The 23,968-nt window shown below is 42.9% G+C and overlaps 1 protein-coding gene across 1 annotated transcript in view; it reads left to right on the top strand.

The window, feature by feature from the left end:
* Nucleotides 1-516: 516 nt before the first annotated feature.
* Nucleotides 517-23,968, top strand: part of col6a1 (collagen, type VI, alpha 1) — a 47,117-nt gene continuing 23,665 nt past the window's right edge. The window contains exons 1-23 of the mRNA XM_080725232.1: nucleotides 517-705; nucleotides 2,979-3,108; nucleotides 3,246-3,446; nucleotides 5,605-5,764; nucleotides 9,069-9,182; nucleotides 9,306-9,326; nucleotides 9,563-9,583; nucleotides 9,719-9,763; nucleotides 10,421-10,474; nucleotides 10,847-10,891; nucleotides 11,152-11,178; nucleotides 11,338-11,364; nucleotides 11,597-11,641; nucleotides 11,771-11,824; nucleotides 14,499-14,561; nucleotides 14,655-14,717; nucleotides 16,524-16,577; nucleotides 16,706-16,741; nucleotides 16,902-16,964; nucleotides 18,507-18,569; nucleotides 22,045-22,107; nucleotides 23,603-23,665; nucleotides 23,860-23,910. Of these exons, the coding sequence (XP_080581358.1) occupies nucleotides 621-705; nucleotides 2,979-3,108; nucleotides 3,246-3,446; nucleotides 5,605-5,764; nucleotides 9,069-9,182; nucleotides 9,306-9,326; nucleotides 9,563-9,583; nucleotides 9,719-9,763; nucleotides 10,421-10,474; nucleotides 10,847-10,891; nucleotides 11,152-11,178; nucleotides 11,338-11,364; nucleotides 11,597-11,641; nucleotides 11,771-11,824; nucleotides 14,499-14,561; nucleotides 14,655-14,717; nucleotides 16,524-16,577; nucleotides 16,706-16,741; nucleotides 16,902-16,964; nucleotides 18,507-18,569; nucleotides 22,045-22,107; nucleotides 23,603-23,665; nucleotides 23,860-23,910 (1,548 nt within the window). The 5' untranslated portion in view covers nucleotides 517-620. The remainder of the gene's footprint in view (nucleotides 706-2,978; nucleotides 3,109-3,245; nucleotides 3,447-5,604; nucleotides 5,765-9,068; nucleotides 9,183-9,305; nucleotides 9,327-9,562; nucleotides 9,584-9,718; nucleotides 9,764-10,420; nucleotides 10,475-10,846; nucleotides 10,892-11,151; nucleotides 11,179-11,337; nucleotides 11,365-11,596; nucleotides 11,642-11,770; nucleotides 11,825-14,498; nucleotides 14,562-14,654; nucleotides 14,718-16,523; nucleotides 16,578-16,705; nucleotides 16,742-16,901; nucleotides 16,965-18,506; nucleotides 18,570-22,044; nucleotides 22,108-23,602; nucleotides 23,666-23,859; nucleotides 23,911-23,968) is intronic.

Raw genomic sequence — 23,968 nt, 5'->3', positions numbered from 1 at the left:
CTCTCTCTCTCTCTCTCTCTCTCTCTCTCTCTCTCTCTCTCTCTCTCTCTCTTCTTTACTGTTTTGGTGTCTTGGAAAAATCACATAACTCACTCAACTCGTAGCCTATACAGTAGAAACATTCATTTCTGACACAAGAAATAGCCCATCAAGTTTCTGAATCAATGAATCCAGCAACATTTCCTTACACAAGGACAAAAGTAAAAGGAGGATAGGCTCATAAAAAATAATACATTAAGCCTAGAATTAATCTTGTACCTTTTGAAAATGTTTGAATATAGCATAAGGAAGGAGTAAATACGCATTACATATAAGGAACAATAAGGATTATTGAACGGTATTTAGAATTAGACCATACTTTTCCTCCAGGCCTGTGCGCGTTCTGAATGATAGCTCCCTCCTTCACAGAAAGCGCGTGAACTCCTCCTCCGCCTTCTCCTCGACGTCTCCAGGTCCTCTGCGCGCTCCGGGCTTCGCACTGGACACACGGCGTCGCAGCACTGGATTAACAAAAGTTCGCCAAAACTTATTTAGAGGTACCGGGGTTGCGGGTCGGAGTGGTTTGGTGATTTTGGGGGGGTAGTAGGAGTTTAAAAGTTTTTTTTTTTGCAGCTTTCACGATGGAGACCGGAGGAGTTCTCCTTGTGCTGCTGTGCGTCTTGGCCGGGGTGCGAGCGCAGGTCCCAAATAGACCGAAGTTTGCGGGTAGGTTGAACATTATTTTACTTCCCCGAATATATAGGCCTACTAAATCGTTACCATGAAACAATGTAGCTTATAGCAGATCAGATTATTGTGTGTGAATAAAAGCGACATGTTCCTTCATAACATCTAGCCTAAGTTGCCACAGGAAAGAAGCCAGATGTGCTCTCTCTCAGGCTGCGTATTGATGTTAGTTGTTCCAACCAAGCGCACAGTTGCAATAGCAACAGAACATGATTGTCAAGTTTACTGTGAGTAGGCCATTGGTTCAGTGATCATTTATCATTATCACAACTAGGCTATAAGCTAGGGTATACTTGCAAGCCTATATATGTTTAGATTGTAATGTTGCTATTGTATCAGACATCAAACAGCTGTGGACAAATATGAAATAAAGGTGCAGGCCCTCTCTCATGCCATCATTGTGTCTGCTGCTGCATGCATGGTGCTAATAATGAGGTACAGAGGGATGAGGACAGCCATCTTATGGATACAGACTAGCATATAGGCCTACACCTGACCTGACCACCACCTTCTTGACACCACACTTATACTTGATTCCTCATCCGATTCTGCTGCCCTGTGGGCTTCCTACTCAGGAGAATGTTTTATTTTTTATTTGTATTAATTAATCAAATAATTAATTAATTGGCTATACTTTTTGGTATGCCTGAATATAGGCCACGTAGCCTATGCATCATTTTGGTACCATGAACTGAAGCCAGCTTCATTGGTTGGTTCTTTGGAGGGATGGATGATGGATGGATTGAATAAAGATGATGGATGGATGGATGGATGGATGGATGGATGGATGGATGGATTGATTGATTGATTCAGGGCAGGAATTTCATGAAGGCCATGGCTGCCATTGCCCCTCAGTTTGGCCTGGTGCCCCTCAAACCAATGGCATGACCCGAGGCCACAGTGGCCTTAATGCCCCAGTTGACTGTACCACTTTCTCCTCTGTCTCTTTCTTGTCAAGTTTGTAGACAGTAGACACCGGTGTCACTTTCTTGACATATAGACACCAGTGTTTTTTTTGTTGAGATTCTGAAATCTTAACTCCCCAGAGTCCCCATCTTTAAACCAATCCAGGGCTGAGCATGGATCAGATTGTAAATACCATCTATTTCACTTGCAGATTAGGTTATCATCCCTAACCCTTAAATTCAACAAATTCTTTCAATGGACTAAAATCTTGTTTTATTTGATGGCCTTCCTGCCCTGGCATTTGGCCTTTGTGCCCTCAAAAAATTGACAACACCAAAGGTCAAGTGGCCACGCCCCTAAAATGACGAAATTACAGGCCTGGATGGAAGGATGAAAGGATGATAGGATGGATTGATTGATTGATTGATTGATTGATTGATTGATTGATTGATTGACTAGCTTGATTGATTGATTGAAGACTTTATTAGAAGTTTGCATAGGAAAAGGTACAGTTTCACGACGGTACAGTTCACTGGTACAAGGTCTACTAAAAGGAGATCCATGAAAAGACTAAGCTTATTTCCACAGGAAACCATTTATGTATCTCATATAACATTGAATGACAGACGAATAGAACACAGTACTATGCAGTAGATATGTAAATAAAATAAAATGAAAGAACAAAAAAAAGAAAAACAGTAAGTATATACAAAGAAGGGGCAGGGGAGGGTAGGGCTGGGCTAGGTTTGTTTTATATATCTATGGATGGATAATTGTCTCCACCAGCCGAAGGCTGAGGGAGAGTATGTTTTCCCCTCCGTCCGTCCGTCCGTCCGTCCGTCCGTCCGTCCGTCCGTCCGTCCGTGCGTCCGTCCGTCCGTGCGTGCGTGCGTCTGTGCGTCCTCGCAGTTTGTGAGCAGCTAATCTCAGTCACCGTTGGCCCGATCGCTGCCAAACTGAGCACACACACTCCCTGGATGCCAATCTAGAACCTCTGCCCCACATTTTTCAAATCAGCCTCATGGTGGCGCTATTACAGGCCGATTTGTGTGGCCTGGTTGTTACCAGCTAATCTCCGGCGCCGTTGGCCCGATCGCTGCCAAACTGAGCACACACACTCCCTGGATGCTAATTCAGAACCTCTGCCCCACATTTTTTAAATCAGCCTCATGGTGGCGCTATAACAGGCTGATTTGTGTGGCCTGGTGGAGACCTGTGCTCGGAAGAGCACTGCTTCTAGTTGCATATGGATTGATGGATGGATGGATTGATTGCTGATTGATTGATTAACTATATACCTATATAGTAACTATATTACTGTCTATATCTTACGTCTGTGTGTACAGAGTGTCCTGTCGACCTGTTCTTTGTGTTGGACACGTCGGAGAGTGTTGCCCTGAGACAAAAACCACCCAACTTTTATATTGACCAGATCAAGGACTTCACCAAGCGCTTCATAGATGAACTCCAAGACATGTAAGATACATGCATGTAGACTCTGGAACCTGCTACCTGTGATTATGCCCCCTGCAGCCTTGCATATGAATTACATGCCAATGATGGTGTCTTTGACTGAATATCAGTCAATAATTTTGTTGTGTGTCATTTTTCAGGCGCCATCCATGTGATCGTTACCTGACGTGGAACTCCGGAGCGTTGCATTACAGTGACGATGTCATCCTCGTACGCAACCTTACTGAAATCAGCACGCAACGCCAGGCGCTGAAGGATGACATTGACACCATCAGATACATCGGCAAGGGCACATACACTGACTGTGCTATCAAGAGAGGCCTCGCTGAGCTGCTCATAGGGTAATGACAACACACACGCATGCACACAACATGCTTTCCATGTAAAACAGACAAACTAAAGTTTGTTTATTCTCTCTGATGGATATAAACTGATTAAGTTAAATAAATATGGATATGGATAAATCCATAACCCAAAATAAGACAGAGACGAGCCAAAGGACTATCAACAAATTGCTGTATTGAAGAGAGTCAGACAAGGAAGACAAACAGTGAGCATACCATCCTAGTGGCAGCTTGCTAATTCTCTCTCTTCCTAGATGGAAGTTAACATACAGTATATAAGGAATACAGTATATGACAGTATAAGATCGTGGGACTCATTGATTCATTCTCAGATCATAACAAGAAGACAGACACGTAGAGTGTTGGTAACTTTCCACTATAGTGACATACAGTATAACCAAAACCAAAACATGGTCTCCTATACTGTAAGTTCAGATAGGAGTTCATAATATAACCTTATATGGTCATATGAGCCTCATACACCAATCATACAATTATGTATCATAATTCATATCTATCACTCTCCATATTAATTAGTGTTTGTCTGGATTAAGTCACTCCGTGTAGTGGAGAGAATATTTTTTCGTCCTTAAGGGCTGTGGAAAGCTCTGAAATCTGCCTACCAATGTCATAATCCAGGGGTCTTCAACAGGGGGTCCGGGACCCCTAGAGGGTCCTCAGAGTTACTACAGGGGGCCTTTTAAATTAACAACTTGAACCCTCGCATCCCTGTTCTGAGGAGAACTTTAGCCAAAAATAGCTCGGCGTTGAGAGCTTGTAGATCGGCTATTTTCGGCAAATAGGTTTGGTGTGGCTGAGGTAAAAAAGAGCAGACCAAGTACATAGTGAAAGGTCAAGTTAACTAAAGACATGAATCCAACATAGACTGATGACAGTGCTGTCAAACAAGTCTATGAATCTATCTGTGAAATCAATGAAAATCTACATCACACATTTATACAATATGTAGAGGGGGTCCCTGCTTCATCTCTCTCTCAGATAAGGGTCCCTGGCCTGAAAACGTTGAAGACCCCTGTCGTAATTCCAAGCTAATAGAAACTACAGCCTTTCTCTTCCTGGATCGTTAGCACGCTGAAATAGAAGCTAATGATGTCACTGGTAGGCATGTTTCTGAGCTGTCCATAGCTCATCAATGATTTGCGATTTCTGTGTTAACTCTATGGGCTTTTAGTAGGGTTTCCCCTTCAAAGCGTGATGTCAGCACCAGGAAGTTGCTGAGTGGGCGGGGCTTGAATAGGGCTTAGTGGTTCAGCTATCTATCTTTAATCCTCCAATCATGATCAAGTGGGGGCGGGCCTTGGTGCCCTCCCCCACTCGACCATGATTGCAGGAAGGCCCCACTCTATCCTGATTGGAGGAAAACCTGTCCCTCCACCAAAACAGAAACAGCTTTTTTTAATTCACCATATTCCTGTCCCCGCCCCCGGCTTCCTGTTCATATCCTGAAAGAGGCGGAGGCTGAAAAAGCTGGCCTGAAAAACATCATTTGGTTTCCTGTTGTACTTGCATTAAAGTGTCAGTAGTTGGCACTCTGGGCTCTGAATGTACCTGGGTTACCATGTCTGCTTATAATAAGCAATTTGTGTCTTTAAAAAAAATAGTACAGTTGCTTATTGGGCTTACTTTCTAATATTTTTTAAACCAGTGGTTCCCAAATCCTTTCATATTAAGGACCCCAGATTAATATATTTGTCCACAGTCGCAGACCCCCATCTGAAAATATGTGGTTCCAGGGACCTCCACACAGATTTATGTTGTTAAAATGTTTCAAAAATATTCAAAATATATTTTTCCCTCAATATAAAAAAAAAAGAAAATATACAAGCTCACAAGACACATTGTGAGCTTGCTGATATGCTATTTTCAAATGTAAATGTAAAGTAGTATAGCCTAGTAGTTGCTTCTGTTGGGCTTATTTCTTTGGCAACAGACAATTCCCTGTCACTTCCTGACTTGGAAGGAAGTGAAAAGATGTTTTTTTGAAGCAGCACACAGAGAAAAACTCTCTAGCGCCCTCTGTAAAAGAAAATGGCAGCCTCCATAGAGAGGGCCAGGAGTATGGTGAATTAGCTGAAAAATAAATAAAATGAAATCTCTTACCCTTCCTTTAAGAAGTGTGCATTTGTCTTTGCAGGGGCTCCCACTACCATGAGAACAAGTACATTGTAGTAGTGACCGATGGCCATCCCATCACTGGTTACAAGGAGCCTTGTGGAGGTGTGCAGGAGGCTGCTAATGAAGCCAGACAACATGGTGTCAAAGTGTTCGCTGTCGCTATCTCACCTGACCAGGAGGTATGACATGCACACACACACACACACGCATGCACGCACGCACACACACACGCACACACACGCACACACACACACACACACACACACACGCACACACGCACACACACACACACACACACACACACACACACACACACACACACACACACAGAACAAAACAATGCAACAAAAACAACTACACAAAAATATAAAGTCAAAGTGCACAGTTCGCACGCGCACACACACACACACACACACACACACACACACACACACACACACACACACACACACACACACACACACACACACACACACACACACACACACACACACACACACACACACATACATGCACACTATCCTAGACCTTATTACTATTGATATAGTGTAAGAAAAGACTACATGAAAACACTGTATTAAGATTGGCCCCCAGGCTTTAATTTCCTTATGAAGCAATGCCAGGTTTGCAACAGTGCCAGTACAGATTTTAAGATGTGAAAAGACTTCAGCTGGGTGCACTTTTGTTCTGACATATAGAGCTATAGCATGTACTGTATGTTCAACACAGATTGCAGACAGTTTGTCTAAATGGCTTTAAAACAAACTGTAAATAATGTCACATTGGATGAACTGGTGCTGTTAGGGTCTGTTGCCAAGACATACAGAGGTCGACCCTTAAATCTTCCTGTAACATACAGTACTGTAATGTCTCAGTCAGAGGGATGAAAACACCCATAAGGCAGCTTCTCTTTGTGAAATATTTTATGAACTCTTATCAAGTAAACATCTTAAATATTGTTTACACAAGGATTCATCCTGGGCTTACTGAGCATAGAAAGACTGGCCCCTATTATGAGTCAGGAATAAGTTCAAACTATCTTCTTCTTCTTTCGTGTATCATCGTACTTGATGATTGGTTGACGACATGTTATTTCACAAGATTCAACTATGCCATCTATGCATTGATTGCGACCATAGGTCACAGTTTACTATGAAACCCAGCAGATCCTGTCCGTACGTAAGTGGGTAACGCCTCAACGTCTATAGCTGACCTGTTGTGACATCACATTGTTGACTCAATGACCAAGACAGCCTGTTCTGGCAATATGGATGTCATCAATATTAACACTTATGTTGCAATGATTTTTTCTCTTCAATGTCTCGCGTTGCCATGGTTACCATAGACTTCCATGTAATTGTGCAAGTGTGTAAAAAGTGCACGCCCATGCCTAGATGATGCACCACGTGTGTAGATGCTGTTCACAGCTTTCAAACAAAAAAATCCGCTTGGAAATCCGTTCAGGCATTCATGATTTATCACCCATTATGTTTTCTTCAGATGTAAACAAACATGGCTGCCATGTTTGAAAGAATGGGTTGGTATGGGGGTTAAACATGCAATTTCGCGATCGCGATCATTTTTGAAAAAAAAAACTTTTTTTTTTTTTCAAAAACGGCCCAAACTCGGGAAACTCGGGGTTGGCACAGCACTAGTACCAATACAAACTCGGGAAACTCGGGGTTGGCACCATATGTGTTAAGGCTTGTAGGTGAATACCGCCTATGTTAGGGTCGGGGCGCCCCGCCTCCCCGTTTCTCTCTCTGTCTCAACACTCGCTGGCAGGAGAACGATTTCGCCAATTCAAGTCTATTTTAGTCAAAGATAGATAGAAATATACTGGCGAATATTAGAGACAATATAACACTAGCGCAATTTTTATTTTTTGATGCAATTAGGCTACAGAGCGCATTTGTGCCCAATGTCTATTGTGCTAGATTGTTTTAGTGTTAGGTTCTACTCTGACTGATATTCGCTGCCTAGAGAGTAGGCTATAGTCTATATTTCGCATTATACAGAGCGCATTTGTGCATACTCTGTAGGCAGCGAATATCAGTCAGAGTAGAGCCTAACAATAAAACAATCTAGCACAATAGACATCGGGCACAAATGTACTCTGTAGCCTAATTGCATCAAAAAAAGCTAAATTGTGCTGGGTTATATTGTCTCTAATATTCGCCAGTATATTTCTAGCTATCTTTGAAGAAAATAGACTTGAATTGGGCGAAATCGTTCTCCTGCCATCATGTTGAGACGGGTCGGGGCGCCCTCCGCCCCGACCCGTCTCAACATGATGGCAGCATAGGCGGTATTCACCTACAAGCAATATTAAGCCCATATTTGGCAATGCCCATATATGGACGCTCCATATGGCCAAGACAGAATTAATTTGCAAATCAAGACTGCTGACTATCATTACCTGGATATCCATATAGCGGTAAGACGCCTAAGGGCCATCTGTCTTGGCCATATATGGATTCTGTTAGTGTGGTTCTCCTAACAGGGCATCATCTGGGATACAATCCCTTTTATGCCCATATATAGAGAATTAGAGATCCCTAATAGAACCTCTTTTATGCCCATATACTGTATGGAGATCCCTGCTCTGAGTATCTGACATCACTGCGATGTCACCTGTGATGTCACAGTGACACATCACCACACTTATACATGTATACCGTACATACATACGGACAAGCTGTGCCGGTTCTGACAGTAAACTGCGACCTACGGTCGCAATGAAGATGACGACACTGACCTCATCAAACCCTGGATATCCATACATGGAGACGCCTGGATTATCACTTATATCTCCATATATGGAGCTGACCTTCCCAGATCATGCCCTGTTAGGCCTACCACACTAATAGAATCCCTTTTATGCCCATGCATATCTGGGAATGGCCATACAATAGAACCCCTTTTATGCCCATCAATATTAAGCCCCGGATATAGTCTTAAATGGAGACGACTGGATCATCACCTATTTCCATATATGGAGCTAGTCAATACCTCTACATCTGACTTCACAGACTCCATATATGGATATAGCTGATCTGTTCTGACATCACAGTGATGACTTGACCAGCTCAGCAGAAGTGTATACATGCCAAAGCAGCCATGTGCACGCGCCCATGTGCACGGAAAGGGCGAGATCACTTCTTACCCTTAGGGCGTCTTACTGGTATACAGTATATTGTGTTTCTTACTGGGTGAGGTTGGGGTTGGATGATGATTGTAATTGTCTGCCATGGAAAACTGAATACTTGCTATAAAATAAAATAAAGACGTTTATTAGAAGCAGGTCCTCAGTATGTTATCATCAGGAGAGTATAGAAATCTTCAAAATACTCTATATCTAGTATCTACTACAGTACTTCTAACTTCTGGATAAAACCCATAGGCCTACCAGCCATTAACAGAAGCTGCAAGTCATTCATTTACAGTAGGCCTTTACATGTTTCTGTTTTTGTGCCTCACCAGGACACCAGGCTGTCAGTCATTGCAACAGACCACAACTACAGACAGAACTTCACTGCTGCCGATGACTCCAGATCCACCAAGATGGGAACCATCCGCAGCATCATTGACATGATTGTATGTATCTGCTTCTCTTCTCTTCTCTTCTCTTCTCTTCTCTTCTCTTCTCTTCTCTTCTCCTCTCTTCGCATTTTGATACAGTATCATATCCTAACCATTGTTTTCCCTTTTATTTTTCAGACAAACGAGACAAAGGATGTGGTATGTTTTTTAAATTTAACATGTTACTGTTTGCTCTGAAAACATAAATAGATGGTGCTGTATAGCTGATAGGCTGGATGACCTGAGCTCCACCATTCAGATTCTAACCATCATTTAGCTAATTGTTAGCCTTTATGTTTACATCTTATGAAAAGTAAAGCTAAAAATATAAATGTATATATAAAAGATGATAATCTGACATCACTGACTCCTTTCTTTTATTCTTCTGTTTTCAGTGCTGCTCTTTCGACTGCAATGTAAGTACCTCGTATGACACCTTTATTTTAGCACCCAAGTTGTTCTAACCTATCACATCACATCACATCACATCACATCACATCACATCACATCACATCACATCACTTACTGTACCACGTTTTCTTTCTTTGCAGGCTCCAGGAGGGCCCAAAGGACCAGATGGAGACTTTGGTGGAAAGGTGAGAGATCGTATTATCGTTACACCATATCTACTCAACCCGGAGATATACGTTTACTTGTTTGTTTTTCTCTAGGCTAAAGGGTAACTACCAGGAGAAATTAGCTATACCATGTACACATTTGTACCATGCACTCTGCACTGCCTCAAGTTGTACAACTTGTATTATGGGTGGGCGATATGGTGATAATTATCGTTGAGACGATACAATGTCTTCACGATATGCCTTTTCAGAGGTATCTTATATATCGTGATACAATTGAGGAGCCTTGTAAAAAAATCCTGTTTAAATCGTTACAGTAATACAGAGATTCATTGCTGAATTCAATTAAACCTGCATTTTGGTCAAAATCATCAGTTCTCAAACTTGAAAATGTCAAGGTATCCACTTAACTCTAACAGTATACAAATGAAATTTGGTTTCATTTGTATACTGTCAGAGTTACATACTTGTAAAGTATAATTTAGACCTCCCAAAAGGAACCCAGATAGTCTAGTTTTTGTCAAGTAACTTGAAAAATAAGCATAAAAACCAACGTGAAAAAGAATCGTGATAACATTGTGTATCGTGATTCAGCTTGGGAAAATATCATGATATTGTATTTTTCCATATCGCCCACCCCTAACCCCTATTCTGTTGTTTGTGTTTTCCTTATAGGGCGAAACAGGCAGACCAGGGTTGCCAGGAGAGAAAGGAGATATCGGCGCCGTAGTAAGCACCCCGTCTCTCACACAGACACACCCCGTCTCTCACACAGACGTCTCTCACACAGACACACGCGCAAACATAAACACATCCTAATATGCAAAGTTACACTTTCATGCACACACACACATACGGTACACATGCGCGCACACGCACACAACGAACACAGATGAAAACACACACAACTAACACATAGTTATATACATCTTTGTCTTAAATTCCTTCAGTAGTTGGACACAACAGCCTTTACATTTACTCACATTTATCCAACCACTGTGGCAAAATACACACGGCAAGAGGACAGACACGTTATTGAAATGTCATAAAAGTGTGATGTTAGAAGTCCTGATCCTGATGACTTATTTCATTGTTTTACAGGGCAGTGTGGGAGATCCCGGCCCTGTCGGATACCGTGGAATGAAGGTATGACACATTGAGCTGAAGAGAGGAAAGGTGATTTATACAAGGGGTTCTCAAAGTGGGGTTTGGGGACCCCAAGGGGTTGTTGAGAGGGTTCCAAGGGGTCCCCATCAAAATGAGTCAATACAATCATTCAGGCTACCGGGAGGCTCACACAAGATAAACAATGATTAAGAAGAAGATGTTTACGGTAAAGGTGTAATGATGATGTAATAGCACCTGTTTAATATTACAACGCTAACTATATATGTTTGTGTTTCCAGGGAGACCGTGGTGGAAGAGGAGACAAGGTAGACCCACACCCAGAGCAAACAAATTCAAAATGTACACTTTAACCAAGAATTGTTCGAATGTATTACTTCAATATTGTAGCCGTAGTTTGTAAAATGTATACAGTAGAAGTTGCTGTAATGTAATGTGGCTGACCAATTTCTTGTGTTTTGTTGCAGGGTGAAAGAGGACATAAAGGCTACAAGGTAAGCTGATTTTAAGTAGCAGATACCCCGTATTATGCCGTCCTCTTACCTGCTCCTAGGGTTGCTCTTTGAAAATAAATGGTGGATTCCTTCATTCTCTCCCTCACTCATTTGATCTCTCCCTCTCTCCCTCTCTTCCTCATTCTCTCTCTCTCTCTCTCTCTCTCTCTCTCTCTCTCTCTCTCTCTCTCTCTCTCTCCCCCTCTCTCTCTCTCCCCCTCCCTCCCCTTAGGGAGATAAAGGTCAATTTGGAAGAGATGGAGTTGATGGAAGAAAGGTGAGTTACAGTTACTGTTGTTCAAACATTCAGGCTCTGGCTGTTTTACTACTGTCTGTTTGGTTATTATTGTGGTCATTGAAGTCTTGTGTTTTCTTTGATAACATGTCTGCCTTCCTCCTTCACTAGGGTGAAGCTGGTTTCCCTGGTCTTCCTGGCTGCAAAGGTTCTCCTGGATCAAATGTGAGTACTGAATTGAAATTGAAATGCCATGTCTAAAATCTTAAATAATAAATCCTAAATGTCCAATCTCATAGTCCAAATCTTAAAGGTAAGTGATATTCCTTTGTTAAAACAAGTGTTAAATAGCTCTATATCCTGATAGTACTCATAGCTATAGAGTTTGTTCAGTAACAGAAGTCTCCCTGTCTCTCCTGTTCTTTCTTTAAAGGGGTCATGACATAAAAAAAAAATACAAATATCTTTTGTGGATTTTTTTATGTTTCCTGACCTCAATTACACCCCAAAAAAATGAACATTCAACATTCAGTGGTTTTGTATTTGTGGTTAGTGTATTTTTCTTACATACATACATACATACATACATACATACTATACATACATACATACATACATACATACATACATACATACATACATACATACATACATACATACATACATACATACATACATACAGGGATACAGATACATTCTTACACAGATAGCTTGCTCACCCTCACCCACCCACCCTCCCTCCTAGCTTTTGGAATAATTAGGCTCAGAAAAGTGAGTTAATTTTCCTCTGGACGTACGCATCATCATCCAGAGGAGGATGTGGTTGTAGTGGATCATCTTTGATGTTACTTTCCACTGTGTTTGTATCGTTCCAAATGCACCATTTACCATTTACCAGTTAAATCTTCACGTCGGGATACCTAGTTTATGCATTCAGGAGAGAGAACTTGCGTAGAATAAAGATTAAACAAGTGAAATTGGAAATGATGGCATTAAGAAATGAGCAGACAAAATTGGAATTGGAACACCCACCTGAACAAAAAAAATCTGTTTATTAAATAGCTGGAGACTGACACGGAGACTCTTACTGAACAAACACTGTATGAAAATGATGACTATCAAAATATAGTGCTTTAACTATTCAACTAAAAGCTTTTTGTTTTAACCAAAGATTATCACTTACCTGACCCTTAAATCTCAAATCTTTAAATATACAGTATACTTATACTAACCATTTGTTTTCAAAACTTTAATCACAAATTATACAACATTCCGCTCTGGAGTATTTCTTTTGTCATTGTCATCACGTTTGCTGCTATTGAGGAATGGACACTTAATCATACATACGCACGCACGCACGCACGCACGCACGCACGCACGCACGCACGCACGCACGCACGCATGCACGCACGCACACACACACAAGCACACACACGCACGCACACACACACACACACACACACACACACACACACACACACACACACACACACACACACACACACACACACACACACACACACATATGGACACACACTAGTCCAGCACTTCCATCTGTGTCTGTGGCTTGACCACTATTGTTTACAGTTTAGCCATTAGCCATGTTTGGAACCGCAGCGTCTTGGTGAGTGTCTAAGGCCCTGAGGCTGGGGATGCTAGGTCTTTAATCACCATCTGTTTACATTCTCTGCTGACAGACTGTTTAAGTGAAGCTATACTGCCATACTGTAAATACACAGTCAAGCCAAATTAATCATGTGCCGAAAATAGCCGATCTACAAGCTCCCAAAGTGCCACGGACGCAAAACGCTATGAGCGTGTAAATCTACTATTTTCGATGCACGCCACCATTGTACGACGAAGTATAAATCGTTGCTATCGGGTGGAAAACGTGTATGACCAAAACTTTTTTTTTTTTCTTCATTTTTACTTTTCATATTTACTTTTACTTACTTAAAGGAGGACTTCACCACTTTTCAACCTATCTTCATATAATAGGTCCTCACTAATGTTCATAATAAAATAGCGCAATTTTTTTCTACTCGGTCCAAGTCTCCTAGGAGAGCTATGGGAAGTTCAAAATCCATCGTCTTGTGACATCATCATTTTCCACAAAAAAAAATATTATCGCGAGAACAATGGCTTCCATTTTAACATTGCAACTTTTCAGGAATAGAAAGCCTGCAGTTTCTATTAGCTTGGATTCCCAATCGATGATGTCACAAGACGATGGGGTTCTGACCTGCCCACAGCCCTCCTCTGAGAAAAAACAAACAAAAAAAAAAGCTATGTTTTAGTGAGGACCAATTATATGAAGATAGGTTGAAAAGTGGTGAAGTCCTCCTTAAAAAATAAATAAATAAATACATTTTAGAATAGAGAAAATAGCCGATCTACAAGCTCACAACGGTTGTAGACCTGCTATTTTCACTACTTTTATGTGACACTCTTGTTTGAAGTAGGGCATTAATGTACAAAGAAAAACATAAAAAACTAATTTGAAGTGAGCGGTGGTGCGTGTGTGTGTGTGTGTGTGTGTGTGTGTGTAGCAGTTCATTTCAGGGTCGCGTGCTTGCATGTGCGTGTGTGTCGCGCAACAGCGCCACTTGGTCACCAGCGGTATTGCAGATCATGCTCAGGCTACATACACGCATAGTAACAAACCTACACACACACACACTCACGCTAAGGAGACGTTGTACCACCAAAAAGTTGAAATATGGAGATACAAGGTTTCTGCCCGACAGGAACGGAATCATGCTTCAGTCACATACAGTAAATGCTGTGTAGAAGTACATCCACACGTGCACACTGTCTAACACACTGAAAATGGATTGGCGTGACTTCAGCAGTTCATGATCATAACAGTGAAACTGTCTCTGTGGTTTTCTGCTTCCAGGGTCAGCAGGGAACATCTGGTCCAAAGGGAGACCCCGGCCCATACGGAAACAAAGGAGGCAAAGTAAGATAAGAAATGGCGTGCACTGTCAAAGATACAGTTAAACACCTGTTTGCCACTGTGTACGCTGACACATTTGTATGCAATGTATTACAGGGAGATGAGGGACCAATTGCTGAACCAGGAAGACCGGGCAACTTTGGAAGCCAGGGACCCAAGGTACTATAATATCCAAACAAACAAAGGGACCTGGGGATGGGAAATTCATCAAAAATTTAGAAAATGCATACAGTCCATCCATCCATCTTCAACCGCTTATCCGGAATCGGGTCGCGGGGGTAACAGTTCCAACTGAGACCTCCAGATTTCCTTATCCCGAGCAACTTCCTCCACTCCCTCAGGGAGTATACCGAGGCGTTCCCAAGCCAGTTTGGAGATATAATCCCTCCATCTGGTCTTTGGTCTGCCACGGGGTCTCCTCCCAGTGGGACGTGCATCGAGGACCTTCCTAGGAAGGCGCTCGGGAGGCATCCGTACTAGATGCCCGAACCACCTAAGCTGACTCCTTTCCAAGTGTAGGAGCAGCGGTTCTACTCTCGGGTGACTGAACTTCTCACCCTATCTCTAAGGGAGATACCAGCCACCCGTCTGAGGAAACCCATTTCGGCCGCTTGTACCCACGACCTTATACTTTCGGTCATGACCCACACTTCATGACCATAGGTGAGAGTAGGAACGAAGATTGCTCGGTAGACAGAGAGCTTTGCCTTCCGGCTCAACTCTTTTTTCTTCACCACAGTGCGATTTAGCGACTGCAAAACCGCTCCTGCTGCTCTGATTCTCCGGCTGATCTCCTTCTCCGTCTTCCCCTTTCTCTCATTCGTGAACAAGACCCCGAGATACTTAAACTCCTTCACCTGGAGTAAAGCCTCATTCCCTACTTGGACTGCACAATCCATCGGTTTCCTGCTGAGAACCATGGCCTCCAGTATGTAGGTTAATTGTGGCCTTGACTTTAAACATTTTAGATCCAAAACTTAATTATCTCTTCAGAGCAGCATACAGATCATTCCCACCAAGTTTCTTGTTCTCGACATTGAACTTCGACATTTTTGACCTAAAAGGTAACGTCTTCAGGGCAGCTGACTGTTCATTCCTATGAGGTTTCTTGAAAATTTGGCCATCCATTCTTGGCGTTGAAATTGTCTGTGACCTACACCAGGGCTTGACTGAGACTAGAATTCAAGCCGGGAGTCATACACCTTCCCAGGCTCACCCTAGCCATGTACACGCGTGCATGAACGCACACGACAGGCTAATGCCCCTATCATAGTAGGCACGGTGTAGGCACGGTGATAAGCTATCCACTGCGGTGTAGTCTTTTCAAGTCATAAAACGACAACATTACGTCATTACTCGCGGTGAAGACCTATCCACCGCGAACCCCGACACATCTCTCTGTTTTTACTTTCAGACAGATCGGCCCATCACCCCGTTCACTGATTGGTCGATCTAGACCAGTCAGTCACAGTGATAGGACTTCACCGTGACTGACTATGATGGCCTCCACTTGTTTTCTCACTTTAGGTGGATAACTTATCACCTAAAATTTGCGGTGATAGGCTCTTCACCGCAGAATCTGATAAGGGCTTTAGTCATGGAGATTGACCATCAGACTTTTTTTGACAGACATGCCAGGCTACTTAGGTAGTCAGGTCATGGAGAAATGTCTCAACTTGCTGGAAATCCATTCCGGGCCTTTGACCTTTTTGACCTAAAAGTGTCAAAAAATAAAAATAATGAAAAAAGAAAAGATTTGCAACCGCCAATCAATCATTCTCACCATGATTTGTGTAAATGATTACAGTTATTTTGTTCTCAGACACAGACAGACTGATATGAAGTAATTACTATGCATTGATGCGTGTTGACAAGAAATATGGAGAACTGCAAAAGTGTCAAAAGTCTGACATAATGCAAGATTGTTGATGGATACATCAGTGACATTCTGTGTTTTACTGATAGGGGGACGGTGGCCCTCCTGGACTCGCTGGGGACAAAGGAGAACGTGGTGATGACGTGAGTTATTACAGTTATTTGAAACCGTTGTTATGACAGAAAATATATGAAGACCCCGGACACGTCAAGTTCATGAACTGGTGATGTACTATCTGTCTATTCAAGATGTGTACGTCTGTGTGTTTCAGGGCGCATCAGGAGCGGACGGACCGCGTGGAGAGAGAGTAAATATGAATGGCATCAATACTTTGTGATTGTGCACTTCTGTGCGAGTGTGTGTGTGTGTGTGTGTGTGTGTGTGTGTGTGTGTGTGTGTGTGTGTGTGTGTGTGTGTGTGTGTGTGTGTGTGTGTGTGTTTTAACGCCCGTCTCAATTCACCTTTAGGGACTAGCCGGAGAGAAAGGTGAACAAGGTTCCCGTGGAAACAGAGGCCCAAGAGGAGAAATAGTAAGTGATGATGAGGATGAGGAGGCGGAAGAGACGATAAAGGAGGAGTTGGTATAAATGGCCCTGATCAAGCATGGATCAGGGGGAACGCCCAGTGGTGGAAAAAGTACTTAAATTCTTTACTTAAGTAAAAGTATCAATACTGCAGTGAAGAAATACTCTGTTAGGGTGCCCTCACACCAAAATACCTAGAGTGGAATCCGCCAATGCATTTCAATGAGAATTTTCATTGAAATGCATTGGCGGATTCCACTCTAGGTATTTTGGTGTGAGGGCACCCTTACAAGTAAAAGTCCATAATTCAAAATGTACTTGAGTAAAATTATGAAAGTATTGGTATCAAAATATACTTAAAGTACCAAAAGTAAAAGTAGAAATTGTTTGAAAATAGCAGATCTACAAGCTCACAACGTGTGTTGTGACTTACTGCAAAGTAACTAGCAACTAAAGTTTTCAAATAATTGTAGTGGAGTAAAAGTACAATATTTACCTCTGAGATGTAGTGGCGTTGAAGTAAAAGTATAGAAAATTGGAAATACTCCAGTAAAGTAAAAGTACCTCAAAACTGTACTTAAGTACTGTACTTAAGTAAATGTACTTAGTTACTTTACACCACTGGGAACTCCTGCCATCCAGCTGCTATTTAACCACTTCACCTCCACCCTCCTTTTGAACTCCTACACAACATCTCTTTGCCAATTGCCAATCTACAAGCTTGCACACTATGCGACACGTTGTGAGCTTGTAGATTTATTTGCCTATTGTCGCTGAATGTTCACAGCTATTAGGACACGCCCAGAATAGGGGAGCAAGGGTTCGCGTGGTTAAGCTCCACCCATAGAGCGCTGTAGTGGTGATGTTAATTCAGTATATATAACAACAAATGGCAACGAATAACAAACACAGTCAAATCTGTAGAAATCGAAGGCAAAAACAAAATTGCCATTCAGCTGAAACTGGTTTGGATGTGGAATCCCATATTTGGGAGCGCTTCGCTGTTACTACGTGTCATCTTTTCGACAACCAACCCAAACCCTTACCCTAACCCTAACCTCCGTGGGGTGAGTCGCTAACCCTCCCGACGCTCCTTTGTCGAAATGGGTAAATTAGGGTAATACAATTATTGACACACTTGAGGGGTCTATTGGAGCAAAGATGACAATGAATGTTGGTCCTCCTATGGACCTGTAGTCACCATTTTCAGTTTGTTTAATAAAAAAACGAACTTATAATCCTGCATTAAAGGTAGGCTACTGTATTCCTGAAGCCATGGGAAATGAAATATTGAACTGTTGAACTGGCAACTGAAGTGGCAATTGGATTGACCTACTGTATAAAATCTACTGTATAAATCCCTGAAAAAGAAAAGAATTTGGCTTGTCTGTTTAGTTTAGTCAGCCTAGTGTAATCTATTATGCCTAAAGGCTTAACGCTGTTTCAAACTTGGCTCTGTCTGCCTTGCTTGTCTATTATTAGTATCTGGTGGACTTTCAGATGTGCGGTGTGAGTTGATTCAGGTCTTCTGGTCTTGTTCCTTGCCAGGGGGATCCAGGACCACGCGGAGAGCAGGGGAGGGAGGGCTCAGCTGGCCCCAACGGAGATCCAGTAAGCCACATGGACACACATGCACCCACACAAACACAGATCAACAACACACACACAAACACATATCAACATACAGTACATTCAGGTACTGTACAGTATATAGACACAAGACCACCCACACACACACACACACACACAGTTTCCAGAGAGTCGTGGGAGCTACAGTACATGTACATACAGTGTTAGTTTTTACCCTTCTTGGGGCTTTCTGACGCAATCATCTTTCCCCTCTCAGCATCCTTTCCTCCAGTTGGAATGAGAATATGTGTGTGCGTGCGTGCATGTGTGTGTGTGTGTGTGTGTGTGTGTGTGTGTGTGTGTGTGTGTGTGTGTGTGTGTGTGTGTGTGTGTGTGTGTGTGTGTGTGTGTATGTGTGTGTGTGCGCGTGCGTGCGTCCGTCCTGTGGTGGAAAGTAACTTTTACAGTACCTTTACTACTCGGGTAAAGTAGAGGTACTGTACCTGTAATTCTACTTTAATGTTTACCATTTTTGATACTTTATACTTTTACCCCACAAATACGTATTATACTTTTACTCGACTACAATTATTTGGAAACTTTAGTCACTAGTTACATAGTATGCATTAAACATCTAAGCCCTATTCTATACTTTGCCTGGTTTTAAAAAGTAGCCCATCTACAAGCTCACTTTGTGTTGCATTGTGATGCATTGTCAGCTTGTAGATCTGCTATCCTATATTGAAATTGGCTAATGGGAGGGCGGGCAGACCTCTGACGTCACTCTGACACAGCCATAACCATATAAGGAGTTCCCTGTGCAGCTACGCCCAAATATGGATAAACCTCAATGTGTTGTCGTGGCATCAGCCGCAAACAAATCAGTCAGCTCCATAAATGGGCACAAAAGGGGGCCTGCTCATATACTGTATGGGCATATACTGACATCAGCGATCTCCATATATGGGCATAAAAGGGACGAGGACTGACAGATACAGAGATCCGGTTGTCCAGAACAACAGATCCGACTGCTATAGTGGCAAGGACTGGAGGGAATGTGGTGCCTGCCATCGAGTAGTTCGGCTATCCAGTTGTCCAGAACCGCCCATTCCAAACCAATATACCAGCATACAGTACATGGGCGTTCCAATAATACTGGATAGAACATGAATACAGTGCTTCCACTTCTGAGTTGTTCCACCACGTTGTGTGTGTGTGTGTGTGTGTGTGTGTGTGTGTGTGTGTGTGCGTGCGTGCGTGCGTGCGTGCGCGCGCGCGTGCGTGTGTGCATGCATGCATGCGTATGAGGTGCGCATGCAGATGTGCATTTCATCTGTTTGTGAGTCATAATAAAATGGGCAGCAGCCTAAATAGGGGGAAGTCTGGACATTGTCCAGAAGCAGCAGCTCCCTTCACGTTTGAATGTTCTTCCTTTACTTCTTTCCTGTTCTCTCCCACTCTCTTTCTCTCTCTCTCTCTCTCTCTGTCTGTCTCTGTCTCTGTCTCTCTCTCTCTCTCTCTCTCACCCTCCCATCCCTGTCTCCATCCTCTCCTCCTTCTCTCACTCACTCTCCTTCCTCCTGGGAACATCGGCGCTCACTCTTTCCCCTCTGACTCAGTTCTTCTCCCCCTCTGTCCGCGCCAAAGCCTCAATATGGTTTTCTTAATAAGGCATAAGGCAGTGTTATAATAATAATACACTACATGCATTAGTTGTGGTAGGCTCCGTGATGTCAGCGCTCTCAATGGTTCTTTTGTGCTATACCTTCTTTTTTTCCCCACATCTGAGTCAACCGTAGGGAAATGTTTCACAGAGAAAACACGGAATAAACAACAAAGTAACTCACTGTGGCAGAGAAAAATAATTCCTAAATGCAACCTCACACAGTTACTACTACTAGTACTTCGTCATTTCTTCTTCGTCAGGTCTTATAATCTACATTGGGTCCATTGGAACACAGGTTCTTTTTTCCATTACCTGAAAGGAAACGCTTTTAGACATACTGCACACGGCGCCTGTCCTGCTGATATTCGGTCTTGTGGTATTTCAGCAGTATCTTTTTTATTGTCTCCACCAGCCGAAGGCTGAGGGAGAGTATGTTTTCCCCTCCGTCCGTCCGTGCGTCCGTCCGTGTGTCCGTGTGTCCGTGTGTCTGTGTGTCCTCGCAGTTTGTGTGCAGCTAATCTCAGTCGCCGTTGGCACGATCGCTGCCAAACTGAGCACACACACTCCCTGGATGCCAATCTAGAACCTCTGCCCCACATTTTTCAAATCAGCCTCATGGTGGCGCTATAACAGGCCGATTTGTGTGGCCTGGTTGTTACCAGCTAATCTCCGGCGCCGTTGGCCCGTTCGCTGCCAAACTGAGCACACACACTCCCTGGATGCTAATTCAGAACCTCTGCCCCACATTTTTTAAATCAGCCTCATGGTGGCGCTATAACAGGCCGATTTGTGTGGCCTGGTGGAGACCTGTGCTCGGAAGAGCACTGCTTCTAGTTTATTTTGTATTTGTTTTTGGGCTTTTATGCCTTTATTGTTAAGTCAGTAGACTGACAGGAACTGGGGAGAGAGGAGGTAGCCGAATCGAGACTCAAACCCGCGACACAGCTGTCAGGCATCAGAGCCTATGTGGTATGCGCCTGGACCGGTAGGCCAGTGGGCGCCCCCTTTCAGTAGTATCTTTGATCGCAATATCTGTACCAATCAGAATCTCTAAAATCATCAAAGAAAATACAATTTGGATAATTTCATAGTTATTTCAGTAAAAAAAAAGAAAAGAAAAAATACTGACATGCATGAAGTGGAGAAACAAACACTAAAGAACACACATTCACTCACTAAAGTAACCAGGTGCTGGGTAGAGGTCAGAATCCCCCCCCCCCCCCCCCCCCCCCAAAAGAAAATAAATAAAATAAATAAAAATAAAACAAGTCCATACACCGGCTCATGCTCCAAAGTTTGAAATGTATTTATTGGTTTCCATGATTGTATGTGATGTTTTGAGCCTCCCTAGTTGATGAAGAGCCGGTGAAGCTCTAAACTTCGCGTCCAATGTTGTAAACCAATTAAATGTTAAACTTGGGAGCATGATCCAGTGGGCAGACTTTATTGTTTTTGGACGCATGAAAGAAGAGACCTCACATGACATACTGTAGGCCTAATGTTTTACACTCCACACGTAATCTTACATTCCTATGCTGTCTTACCAGTGTTGAGCTATGATCTTGGCTAGCGTTATAAATCTATATAAACACAGAGAAATATTTCTTAGATCTGGCACTCACACTACATTTAGGGTCGTTTACAGAGCGGTGAAACAGCTGTCGGTATACTGCAGGAAATGACTGTATCGTCGGTTTATTTTAATTGCAGGAACGGTGAGAACGAAGACATGTTTGACTGACGCCATTTTCTTCTGCGGGGCCGTACTGTACGGTGCTGTTGTGTTTTGGCGAGCTATTTTAATTAGTGTTATTAATGTTTAACGGTGGTCTTGTCGCTCTTGTTTTCCAGGGCGAGCTTGGCAAGGCTGGATCTCCCGGCTACAGAGGAGATGAAGGCCCACCTGGACCAGAGGTGAAAGACAGCACACACACACACACACACACACACACACACACACACACACACACACACACACACACACGCACACACGCACACACGCACGCACACAGTCGTGTACGCACACATGCACGCACGCACGCGCGCACACACACACACACACACACACACACACACACACACACACACACACACACACACACACACACACACACACACACAAACACACACACACACACACAGTACACACACACATTCAACGACACACTCACGCATGCACGCGCAATAAAAAATTAAATCAAGATGAGTCAAAATTAGGGGTCTAAGCAGGTGTTAGGGAACCCTATTGTTTTTGTTCGGATTGTTATTGCCCTTCTTCTGCCCTAAAGGTATTTGAATTTTAATAACCACAAGAGCTATGGTTTCCACTAGGCAGAAGTCTCACCCGCTGCTCAGGAAAAACCTTTTATTTTGGTCCGTGACTTTGGAATCGTAAGTCAGAAATTCCTCTTTCCCAAGTGGCTCAGAGGGTGAAACAGTTGTGTGATCATCACTGAACCCATAAATGCTCATGACGAGCCGGCTGGTGCCTCACCTTCAAACTTTCAACTACATTAACACAGTAGTTGAGTTCAAGACTCCATGAACGCAGCACTGGTCCCGGAAGTGATACGATTACATTTGGACGAACGGCTATTTGTCTTTTCTTTCACTCGGTAAACAAAGATTATAACCGCGGCTATCCATGCTTTTGTTATGGTTCGTAGAGAAGGGCTGTTTTAAACAAGAACGCAATCTGGAGATAGATTCCGAAATAAAGCCATTTTCCTGCAGATCATTCCATTGCTTCTAACGGTGGATTACACTTCCTGATTCTGTTTTCTCCAGATGGATTATGGGGATTTGAGTTTTTGCTTCAGTGCCGAGTGCCACAGACTTCACTCTGCGGTTTACAATAGGAAACGTTATATCCCTACTTTAGTCGGGAAAAGCACTCGGCGGTCGGATTTGAAATCCTTAACTTTAGTCGGGATATGCGCCCTGTGTGTTAAAGCTATTTTGCAGATTATGCAAGGTTATTTGTATCAAGACCGCTTTTGTTTATCTATGCCAATATGTTTTCTATCAATTCTAATTCAGTGGCATAGATATTCTTGGACACCAAGACCACCAAAGCCACCAGCTTTCTAAACCATGAATTACATGCAATAGCTCATGTTGTGATAAATGCATCAGCAGTGTTAATCGCTCGCTACGTGTAGGATTGTAAATTCATGTTCAAATGTACAATATATGCCTCACATTTTCGACATAATACCAGGAAGAGCCTAGAACCAAGAACCTTCTAGTCTTCACTCTTCAGGCAACCAGTCACACTCACACAAACACTCACAGTTTGTTATACACCATTCCCTTGTGTCATGATGTCAACCCACTATATTTCAACAGAGACACGTCATTATATCACGTTTCATGTTTTTAATATTTTGTCTGTTCTATTGTCACCCAGGGACCCAAAGGACCAAGAGGAATCAAAGGAGCCCCCGGAGACAGAGGCCAGCTGGGAGAGAGGGTAAGAGAGAGAGAGAGAGAGAGAGAGCAAAAGAGAGAGAGATGGCCTAATAATTTGTGAGTCTGCTGCACATTAAATGCTGAGTGTTAATCTAACTCAGATGTGTGTACAAATTGATTTGTACACTCGTCATCTGAGTTAAATTAACACCCATTAAGGATGTTACTGTGTCTAATACGGTTCCTTTGTTTCAGGGAGAGGATGGGGCCCCAGGAAACGGAACAGAAGGTTGCCATGGATTCCAGGTACCGTATGAGAAGATATTAACAACATGTGTGTGTGAGGTTTCTCATCATCCACAGG

Source organism: Nannobrachium achirus, assembly GCF_963921795.1.
Source record: "Nannobrachium achirus genome assembly, chromosome: 5".
Taxonomy (NCBI): Eukaryota; Metazoa; Chordata; class Actinopteri; order Myctophiformes; family Myctophidae; genus Nannobrachium; species Nannobrachium achirus.
This window is presented reverse-complemented; position numbering and strand designations above follow the sequence as displayed.